Source organism: Salvelinus alpinus, chromosome 39, assembly GCF_045679555.1.
Source record: "Salvelinus alpinus chromosome 39, SLU_Salpinus.1, whole genome shotgun sequence".
Taxonomy (NCBI): domain Eukaryota; kingdom Metazoa; phylum Chordata; class Actinopteri; order Salmoniformes; family Salmonidae; genus Salvelinus; species Salvelinus alpinus.
Window position 1 is genome coordinate 6822143 of NC_092124.1, and position 11213 is coordinate 6833355.

The 11213-nt window shown below is 41.6% G+C and overlaps 1 protein-coding gene across 3 annotated transcripts; it reads left to right on the forward strand.

Annotated features, from left to right (window-relative positions):
- The first annotated feature begins 508 nt into the window (after nucleotides 1–508).
- Nucleotides 509–10408, forward strand: LOC139566649 (clathrin light chain A-like). Of its 3 annotated transcripts, XM_071387900.1 has the most exons (7): nucleotides 509–817; nucleotides 3873–3910; nucleotides 4201–4318; nucleotides 4623–4734; nucleotides 5783–5836; nucleotides 7764–7799; nucleotides 9352–10408. In XM_071387900.1, the coding sequence occupies exons 1-7, from the start codon at nucleotides 625–627 to the stop codon at nucleotides 9521–9523; spliced, it is 723 nt and encodes a 240-aa protein (XP_071244001.1). In that variant the 5' UTR covers nucleotides 509–624; the 3' UTR covers nucleotides 9524–10408. The 3 variants fall into 3 exon arrangements, with proteins under 3 accessions (XP_071244001.1, XP_071244002.1, XP_071244004.1); XM_071387901.1 differs by lacking the exon at nucleotides 7764–7799; XM_071387903.1 differs by lacking the exons at nucleotides 5783–5836; nucleotides 7764–7799.
- The last annotated feature ends 805 nt before the right edge of the window (nucleotides 10409–11213 follow it).

The window sequence follows — 11213 nt, forward strand, 5'->3', positions numbered from 1 at the left end:
AGGCCTAGAGTAGCCCATCACTGCCATAATAGGCACCAATTATCATAGACCACTTGAGTGAAAAGAGAAGTCTATCAAATTGGTTATAGATATCTGATACATCCCATAACCCATTGATTATATCTATTAAATTAACCTCAGGAGAGTTGAATATTATGACCACAGGCTAGCAAAGATTTTTGACAGTATAAATCACGTGTCATCTCCCCATTTGCCCTTTTAAGAGATTTAAAATATGATTGTTTTTCTTTGAACCAATCTTTGCTTTACACGTTTTTATAGTGCAGACAATATTATGCACACTTGCTGTACCCTGCATATAGATTATATTCATGAAATTACTAATATTCTAATTCCTAATTCTTTGACACCCCTGAGATTCAAGATTGCCTAACCCAAGACACGCTAGATCATGGGACCCTTACGTATCAGGTGCAATCATATTCCTTGTGTGGTTGGTGCACAGCACAGTCAATAAAAATTCCTCGTTTCTGACTGGCCCTGCCAGAGTTTACGCTTTTTCATTGTCTCCTCCCTTATCTCTCGAGCTGATCCACTGATCTACTTCCCCATTAGATACTGTAACGTTATCAATAGCTAGCCACCACCATCAAATAGCTAGATATGGACGATTTTGACATGCTCAGCGCACCACAGGCTGCGGCCGGCAATGGGACGGACGAAGACCCCGCTGCCGCATTCTTGGCCCAGCAAGAAAGCGAGATCGCGGGGATTGAGAACGACGAAGGATTCAGCATCCTGGACAGCGGAGAGGTTCCAACGTCGCTAGACAATAATCTGACAGGCGACGCAAACGGTAACTGTGTTCTAAAAACTCTTCATTTAGCAAGTTACAGTGGCTAGCTCGTTCGTATTATTTGGCGGAGTCAAAGCCGAGCAAATTGGCTATAACTGACTAACTATGGGCTAGCCAGCTACTGTATACACAGTTAGCTAGCCATCTTAATTAGCTAGCTAGTCAGCAAACGAGCTACTTTAGCAAGCTACATTGACTGTCTGCAGGAGATTTCAATTAAAGAGATTACGAGAAAAACAAGTAACGTCAATTTAGCTGGCTGGATCCGATATTTCAGACCATCTATTTAAAATGTTCTGGAAATTAGCTCGTAATGCGCAAGGTGACGCTAGTTTCCCAATTTGTAAGCTCGCTAACGGCGCTAGTTAGTATCTACATTACATGTGTATATGCTAGTTAATAACGTAACTTTACTTATTGATATCTTGATGTTTGTGAAGTGTCGTGAATAAACTAACAGAAAATATCGTGTCTTTGAATGACCGGCTAGCTAGTTATTGCGTCTATATCCTGGCTAGCTGTCATTGGATTGATCCCACTGCACCAACAACATTACTGGCCACTTAATTACTGCAATTTGTTATATGGCCCAATGACCATTGGACTTTAATACAAAACTGTCGCCTTCAGGAAGTTAGATAATTGACTGATTAGTTAGCTACATTGGCCAAAAGCAAGTTCATGTTATGCAACTCTTTAGGGAGGGGATGTACAGTTGAAGTCGGAAGTTTACATACACTTAGGTTGGAGTCATTAAAACTCGTTTTTCAACCACTCCACAAATTTCTTGTTAATTAACAAACTATAGTTTTGGCAAGTTGGTTAGGTCATCTACTTTGTGCATGACACAAGTAATTTTTCCAACAATTGTTTACAGACAGATTATTTCACTTATAATTCACTGTATAACAATTCCAGAGGGTCAGAAGTTTACATACACTAAGTTGACTGTGCCTTTAAACAGCTTGGAAAATTCATTGAAAATTATGTCATGGCTTTAGAAGCTTCTGATAGGCTAATTGACATAATTTGAGTCAGTTGGAGGTGTACCTGTGGATGTATTTCAAGGCCTACCTTCAAACTCGGTGTCTCTTTGCTTGACATCATGGGAAAATCAAAAGAAATCAGCCAAGACCTCAGAAAAAAAATTGTAGACTTCCACAAGTCTGGTTCATCATTGGGAGCAATTTCCAAATGCCTGAAGGTATTCATCTGTACAAACAATAGTACGCAAATATAAACACCATGGGATCACGCAGCCATCATACCGCTCAGGAAGGAGACGAGTTCTGTCTCCTAGAGATGAACATACTTTGGTGCGAAAAGTGCAGATCAATCCCAGAACAACAGCAAAGAACCTAGTGAAGATGCTGGAGGAAACGGGTACAAAAGTATCTATATCCACAGTAAAACGAGTCCTATATTGACATAACCTGAAAGGCCGCTCAGCAAGGAAGAAGCCACTGTTCCAAAACCGCCATAAAAAAGACAGACTACGGTTTGCAACTGCACATGGGGACAAAGATCGTACTTTTTTGAGAAATGTTCTCTAGTCTGATGAAACAAAAATGGAACCGTTTGGCCATAATGACCATCGTTATGTTTGGAGGAAAAAGGGGGAGGGCTTGCAACTCGAAGAACACCATCCCAACCGTGAAGCACGGGGGTGGCAGCATCATGTTGTGGGGGTGCTTTGCTGCAGGAGGGACTGGTGCACTTCACAAAATAGTGGAAAATTATGTGGATATATTGAAGCAACATCTCAAGACATCAGTCAGGAAGTTAAAGCTTTGTCACAAATGGGTCTTACAAATGGACAATGACCCCAAACATACTTCCAAAGTTGTGGCAAAATGGCTTAGGGACAACAAAGTCAAGGTATTGGAGTGGCCATCACAAAGCCCTGACCTCAATCTTATAGAAAATTTGTGGGCAGAACTGAAAAGTGTGTGCGAGCAAGGAGGCCTACAACCCTGACTCAGTTACACTAGCTCTGTTAGGAGGAATGGGCCAAAAGTCACAACTTATTGTGGGAAGCTTGTGGAAGGCTACCCAAAACATTTGATTCAAGTTAAACAATTTATAGGCAATGCTACCAAATACTAATTGAGTGTATGTAAACTTCTGGCCCACTGGGAATGTGATGAAAGAAATAAAAGCTGAAATAAATAATTCCCTCTACTATTATTCGGACATTTCACCTTCTTAAAATAAAGTGGTGATCCTAACTGACCTAAGACAGGGCATTTTTACTAGGATTAAATGTCAGGAATTGTGAAGAACTGAGTTTTTAAATGTATTTGGCTAAGGTGTATGTAAACTTCTGACTTCAACTGTAGCTAGCTAGCTAGTTCCAATGAATGAATCGTTCATCGTAAAGATATTGCCTAACCAAGCATTTATGTACTGGTGCACTAGACTAGAACAGGTGGGTATAATTGGTGGAACGTTCCAACAGGAATCTGTTCCTAAAACGTTGTAATGTACAAGGTTACCAACAAACAACGCATACAAAGTATTATGATCAATTCACCTAGCTAACCAGCTGCCGAATAGGCATCAACTCACCACGTAGCTTATTCTTAATGTTTGTCCATAGGCTACCAGATTGAGGACAAACATTTTTCGGAATAAACGTGGTGAGTGAATTTTATGAATTAGCCCACTCCTTGGTATCTCATTCTGCCATTCTCTATACAACTTTGTATGTGTTTGTTGGCAACCTTGTTATTTACGAAGTTTTTGGAACAGATTCCTGTTGGAACATTCCACAAACTATACCCACCCGACAAGAACAAACCTACGTGTAGTATTTTGCAAGCTTACAACGACAAATCCATAATCAGAATTTGATCATTGTGAAAGCTTGCTGATTTGTGATGAGCCTATAGTCGTGTTGGTTTTGAAAGCAAATGCAACCACCCTATCCGTCTTAGAATAAGACGCGTAGTGAAGTCTGATACACACCCACTCTGTAATGTAAATTGATGATGTAGGCCATTTCATTGTCTTTGATATTGCTTTGTTCATGATGAATGGTTAATTTTATTTGCAGATGCAGTGGATGGTGCTGTCAATGGAGACTTTAATGAGGTAATATCTTATGTTTTCCATTTTGTCTTACAGCAGAGATTGTGATTATATCGACTCAAGGAAAACATTAGAATACTTAGCCATGCATGTTTTGTTTTAACATAGCCAAATGAATACTAAATGCCATGGTTGTGTCATATTATTGACCATGGTTGTGTTCAGTAGGCACAAAACGGAAGAAAATGCTCTGGAACAGAGTGAGAAGGGGGGAGTTGCTATCTACTTGTCCAATGAGACGTTTTAACGTTGCTACAGTGTGCCCTGTTGAACACCACCCATGTGTTTGTTAGGAGAGCAACGGCCCGTCTGATGCATACTCCGCCATCTCCAGTGCCGACCGGCTGCAGGCTGAGCCAGAGAGCCTGCGTAAATGGAGGGAGGAGCAGAGGGAGAGGCTGGAGGTCCTAGGTAAGGAGAGGCCCCTGGTATATCCTGGCTAGAGGGCCATAGCAGCGTAACAATAGAATAGAAGGAACCGATGTGACTATTTACAGTTGAATCCAAAGTGCTGAGCGCCCAATTCTAACACCACAATCTTTGGAAAACGTATGGCCTGACAAGAAATGCAAGAAAAACACTAAGCGCATTTTGCTGATGTTGAAATCGCACCTGGTTTTAGAAATCTTCTTTTTGTGATGTAATTTTTCAAGAGAATTGCGTGTACTGTGTGAATCATAAGGCATCTTCTTCTTCCTATTTTCCCCTTCCCCAGACGCTAACTCTCGTAAGCAGGAGTCTGAGTGGAAGGACAAGGCCAAGGTAGAGCTGGAGGAGTGGCACACTAGACAGGATGAGCAGCTGGAGAAGACTAAAGTGAATAACAGGTAAAAATGCAGAGAAAGAGTCTATTCATTCTATTTCTATGTAAAAACAGCCCCAGGTTGAGCCAGGAGGACTAAAACCCACTGGACTCCAAGGAAACCTTTTGTCCACTGACTCACTTTTCTCTACAGGAGCCGTGGAAAGGAAACCCTGTCCATTGAGTGTAAATAACACTGCAGAAATATCCTTGCAGAATAGTTAGTTCTTGTGCAGCATGTGTTCCCTCTATGTTCTCTACTACCTCATGTGTTTTAAAGTTTATATAGGCCTACATTAAAAGACGTAGGCTAGCAGTGTGCAGTCTCTGGTAGAACAGTGAAAAAGATCAGTATAGTATGTTCCCGGAATGAAAAATGATCATGTATATTCATTCACAGGGTCATTTATTTCTGATAATGACCTGGAGCGGCAATCCAAGTTATGCATGGTGTTGCTAAGAGGTGAAACGCTGTTGCTAAATGACGAGACCCCAGAGTTGACCCTTGAACCACAAGCCATTTGAGCACGGCATATTCAGAAATATCTAGTTGAGGTCAGGAATTATAATATCAATTGGTGTTCATATCGATCGAAAGATAACAGGACAGCCCCAGCAGCAAACAGAAATGTAGGATGTTTAAATAATATATGTATTAGGATAATGTTTTTGGAACGCCTTGCCTCCAAGTGCTCAGATAGTATAAAGTCTAGTTTTCACTAACTTGAGTGTCTGTAACCCAAGCCCTCCCTCTGCTCTGAATAATATATCAGCCAATGTTCCAGTCTCTGTCTAATGTCTAGCTACCTCTAACCTGCCTCTGTTATGTTGTTTGTAGTCTTTTGTATATAGCAACATCCCAAATTGCACCCTATTCCCTATGTAATCTCATAGGTCTCTGGTTAAAAGTAGTGCACTAGGTAGGGAATATGGTGCCATTTTGGACGTAACTTACTGTATGAGTGAGAGCTCTGGGCTGGGTTTGTTCTGTCGTTTTGCTCTTCTCCTTTTTACCGCTCTCTCTCTTCTCTCCTGCTTGCTGCTTTCCTCTGGGACATCCCCTGTGTCTCCAGGGTTCTGGATGAGGATTTCTACAAACAACCCTTCTCTGACCTGATTGGTTATGTGTATGTTGCTAAACTAACATTTGTTTCTTTTTTCACGTGACGTCACTCGTGTCAATCGCCCGCCGCATCTTCCATTTTAACACAAATTTTTACGTTTGGCTTTCCCCTTCATTTTTTGTTGTTGGTTTTACGTCATTTTTCAAAGAAGTAGACTTTCATTGATCTTGAGCGTGCGTGACTGTTTTTGCGACCTTTAAACTCACCAGGTGCCTCTTTTTTTTTATATATTTTTTTTTATGCAGTGAATGTGTGTTGGCTGAATATCATTGCATCAGCCTTAATGCTCAGTTTCCGTATGAATTCTGTTGCCATAACTGTAGTGTAGTAAATCGAGTGGCCATTTTTCTTTTACTTTGGTCTTGTTTAATTCCATCATCCACGATCCATCTATATGTCCCTTCATTTTATCATGCCATCTCATGCCATTTGCAAATGTTTTTGTATTCTTAGGTCCCTTTTTAAATCTATACTTGTATTATTCATATGTGCACATGGAACACTAGTTATAGAAATTGACACTATGTAGAAAACAGTGGTTAGGTGTGTTACTTGGCGACGCACTACTTTAAATGTATTGACGGAACCGTATAGCTACTACCTCAGCTGCGTGTCGATACCGTGTGGCTAATGTCTTTAGTAGAGGTAAGCCTGTAGTTTTGTTTCAAGCAACTGTGTCTCCAACTCTTAACAGTCCTATCAATATAGTAGTACCTTCATATAATATGCAGGCATATTATCTGAAGGTTAACTTGAGTCTGTTAAATACTATTTAAGAGATCTCATGCCATTAGAAAGGCTTATTTATTTATATATATATATCTGCTTTATACCTGGTAACCTGCAGCCTTTCGGGTTCAATAAGGCTCCTGAAAAGCTGTACAAAGGCAACCATGTTGTTGGAGGGCCGTTTCCTTCCAACATTATCTCAACATTATCCCAACATTATCTCTGCTGTTTCAGTGTCTTCTAGAATAACCACACACACACCCCCTCACACAAATAACTGCAGAGATGGGTGTTTTTTTTTATAGGAGTTATTTATGCAATAGCTATTGTACTGTACTAGAATGTCTGTTGGTTGACATAATGTTGAATGGACACTCTGAATCCCTCATTTGGAGAGCGTCATTACAATTTTTAAGAATGAATACGCCAACTTGGTGGCCATGTGGTTGGAGTGTCCGCCCTGAGATTGGAAGGTTGGGAGTTCGATCCCTGGCCGAGTCATACCAAATACTGTCAAACTAAGACTCTGCATTAAAGATATATATGGGGGGGCTGCAATAGACTAGCGTCCTGTCCAGGGTGGTGTACTTACTTGTACAGCTGCATAGCCTGATACTTTTGCAGAGCCCTACATGTAGACAGTCACCTGTTGTGTTGATGTCGCTTGTACGTCTGTGTTTCTAAACTGAAAGCTCATTGGATACACCGTTGCTTCAAACATGCGAATGTGATCTGCTTAGAATCTGTTACTAGCTACTAGCAAGCCACTGTCTACCATAGAATGCCATGCTACTGTTGCTGCCCAACTCGCACTCTTGGTATTGCAGCCCTTGTATCTAGCTGCCATTGAATTCATTCGATCGCTAAAGAGCAAAGGTTCCCATATAACCAACGTCCTTGTCTCTGCCAAAACAAAGACCCACAGCTACTGAGACCAAGGGGGCATGTATTTTTTGCCTCACCCAACCAACTCAATGGCACAGCAGATGAAGGCTGCAAGCTAAGCACACTTCTTAGTGGACAGATTATTATTATTATTATTTTTAATCTGCCCCCCCTCCCCCCCTGAAAATGACTTTTTTTCTCTCTGGGAAAATGCATGCTGGCTTTTGTCATCTGCATAAAGCTCATTTACTTTTCATTTCTATATATCTGACTTGTGATCTGTTTCTCCTTGTTTCTTTTCCTATGCACCTTTAAGCACACACATTAACCATCCTTGCTACCGCCTAGACCAGTTAAGTAAAAAAACAAAAAGACAATATCCTAGTAGGGAGAAGTGTATATTAGCCTAGAAAAATGGCAAAACAATATTCAATAGTAGTGCACAATTAGACTAGACTGTAGTCGGGGGTTCTCCAACCCTGTTCCTGTAGATTTTCGCTCCAACCCTTTTTAAAAATAATTAACTGGTTGATAAGCTGAATCAGGTTTGTTACAACTGGGGTTGGAGTGAACCTACAGGAGGGTAGCTCTCCAGGAACGGGATTGGAGAGTCCTGGTGTAGATGAATACAAATCCACTGCCAATTTAAATGATTTTAGAAGCTGGGTGTCCCTCCTGTGATGCGTTGGTTCCACTAGTCCTGTTCGTATCTGTAGTTTCGTTGTGACAGTGAATTTTCATTGGCTTCTCATCCCCATTTTGCTATGTGTATTGTGTTCTAGTTTATAGAGGGGGCCTTTCATTTTCTTAACTCTTTGGCAGTGGAAGTGTCCTATCTTGGGTGGGTGGGTGGCTTTGGGTTTTGCTATTCCCCCTGGCTTGCATTTCAAAATGTCTTATTGTGATTGTGGCACTGTATCATTTTTATTTATTTAATTTCAGTTATGTATGCTAAGCCTTCTAGCGGAATTAGATGCCCTTTTGGGTTCGGTATTGCTGTAAAGATTATCTATGTAAGTTATTAGTGAAGATTGTGACATGTCAATCAAAAGTCTCGTATGGTTATTATATCAAGTATTTGCTGCATTTCAAATGGCCTGCTTTCCAACCGCAGCAAAATGCATGACAAAGTCTCAGGTATCCAGGTTTTGGTTGTTAAAAAAAAAGAAAGGAACTTGCCACTAAGCGCACTTATCAAGCACAAGTATAAAGGACATAAAACAAAACATATTCCTAATACTATACTTGGATCTTGAGAGAATATTTGAAGGTAACCAAAAAGCAAGTTACACCCCCCCCCCCAGTTCTGTGACGAACTGCATTTTTAACCAACCAAACCGCGTTTTAACCGTTCCAAAAAAACCTGCGCTTGTTTTTCCAAAACCCCTTGATTAGACTGACAGGGAAATGCAGGTAACTAGCTAGCTGTATGACTGGGGTTATAGGGGGCATGCTGTATGATCTTATCCAGCACTGTACTCTTCATCTGTTTTTGATGTGGCCACCCGGAGAATGTTTATTTTTTTGGATGTACTGTAATGTAGTTGGGTCGACTGTTCTGAGTTGGGTCTCCGCTGCTGTCTACTTGACACTTCCTCCTCGAGCAAAGGTTTAGATTCAGACCACACACAAACTGTTGGACTAAAATGGTGAAAAAGCCAAGCTAAAATGGCCCCATTTAAAAAAATGTTATTGGCAACTCACAATGAGTGTCATGCTGAATGGATCTAAACTACCTGCATGTATTTATATGGGGATTCCCCATGTCTAACCCTGTGGTGTTGCGGAGGAGGTGGTGTGTAAGTGAGCAGCAGTAAGGCCCTCTGTAAAACTCAGCTGATCTCTGGGGCCCAGGCCTGCTCCCTCCCTCTCTAAAGCGCTGTCCCCCCCGTGTTGCCTTGCAGAGCGGCCGAGGAGGCCATGCTGTCGGACATGGACGAGAACAACCCGGGCACCGAGTGGGAGCGCGTGGCGCGCCTCTGTGACTTCAACCCCAAGTCCAGCAAGCAAGCCAAAGATGTGTCCCGCATGCGCTCTGTCCTCATCTCCCTCAAGCAGGCCCCTCTGGTCCGCTAACCCCCCCCCCCCCCCCCTCTCTTTCTCTGATGTCTCAATTCAGTCCCTACCACTCCCCTTCGCACTAACCATTCATTCAGTGTTTGCAGATCTGAAGGCTCTGGATACGTAAAAGCAGTGTAGTGGTGGAGCTTCCACAATCCACCATGTCGCTTTCACCTTACAGATCTGTTAACGTTGAGGGGAAAGGGGGTGAATTGAGACGGCTGTATCTACCCTGGCCCTAACCCTCTCTGGACCCAGATTGCAACCAACCTCTCATAGGGCAATGTATCATTCCCCCCCCCCCCCCCCCCCCAACCCACCTACCTGACCAGAGGTCGTCGTTGTTTATGGATTGATGATATCATTCCTCTCTTCCATTGCCCTTTCCATCATTAAAAAACAAAATAAGTATATAAGCATTTATTTTTTGTTTCTATTCTTTTAAGGACCAAACTCTGTTTTTATTAAGTGTGTTGAAAACCCATTTAGAGCCGGCTTGTGGCATTTATTGTTACTATTTCAATCTATGCATTTTTCCCATTTGAACCCCGAATCAAGTACGGTAAATATCTATTTGTGTGTGTAAACATCAAGGTTGGGGTCAATTCCATTTAAATTAGTCAATTCAGAAAGTACACAATTCCAAATCAAATATTTGCTCATTGAAATGAATTGGAATTTCAGTGTACTTCCTGAATTGAAACGGAATTACCCCCAACCCTGGTAAACATCATGTGGTGTATCATGTACTCTATATGCGTGTACCTATGTACATATACAGGCAATATATAAATTGTTAATGTCAGAGTACAATTGTGGTTTAAAGGTTTACTGTAGCCCAAGTGTTGCTTAATGTGTTCATTGTCCATCAATTTCAATATCAGTAAAACATGAATTAAACTTTTGTTGTCAACGTCGTTATTGAAGTGTTGTCCGTGACATTCAAATTATTATGGTTGCACCTAATTGGTGGAAGTAAAATTTCAGGTGAGAAATGACATTTTGTACTGCGTTTTCAATTAAATTATGTTTTGTGTGCCCTTAGGCCCTCCACCACTATTGCGGTTTGTTGTATGGCCTTGGGTTCTCTCTGGCTTCAAATTAATCTCTGGTGAAAATGGCAGAGGAAGAGGTGAAGCGAGGGTTTTTTCTCCTGTTAAAATCTGTCCACGGGAGGCAGACCGCCTGCCTTTTGGATGACTCCCATCGTTAGGGCAGAGACGATCATCTCAATTTATGCGGTATCTCAAATGGTCAAACCGAAGTTGCCTACCTTTGATCAAAGCCACGCTGTTGGTTGGGAGGTGGCCAGTCAGAACGTGACATCTTTGAGCTTGAATCTGTTCAACCAATAAAAGGCTTTATTAGTTATGTTCATGTATATTTGGTGTAGCAACGAGCTATTGTGGATTTTACAAATGCAACCTAATTTTGAACGTCTACATCAGGAGTATTCAACTCTTAAAGCCAATTTCTGTTTGATCCGAAAATGTGGTCGGAGGCTCCTTTACGGAGGGTGTGACACAAATGCAGAGGCCGAATTGAGTTCCGTACGCATTGCCGTGTGCCTCCCAAATTTTGTAACAATGCGGAGGGCTCCGCACTGACATTGGTTGGCGGAAGGTCCTGTTTAAACACAAACTGCACTGCTCATCGAAGCATTCATGCCCTGACTTCTGCAGAGGCTGTATCAACGTAAATACTG

Excerpts from the sequence above, each read along its gene's own strand:
- LOC139566649 (XM_071387900.1), top strand. The coding sequence starts at position 625 with ATGGACGATTTTGACATGCTCAGCGCACCACAGGCTGCGGCCGGCAAT. Across the intron at positions 3,911-4,200 it reads TCAATGGAGACTTTAATGAG|GAGAGCAACGGCCCGTCTGA; the intron begins GTAATATCTTAT and ends TGTGTTTGTTAG. Across the intron at positions 4,735-5,782 it reads AAGACTAAAGTGAATAACAG|GGTTCTGGATGAGGATTTCT; the intron begins GTAAAAATGCAG and ends CTGTGTCTCCAG.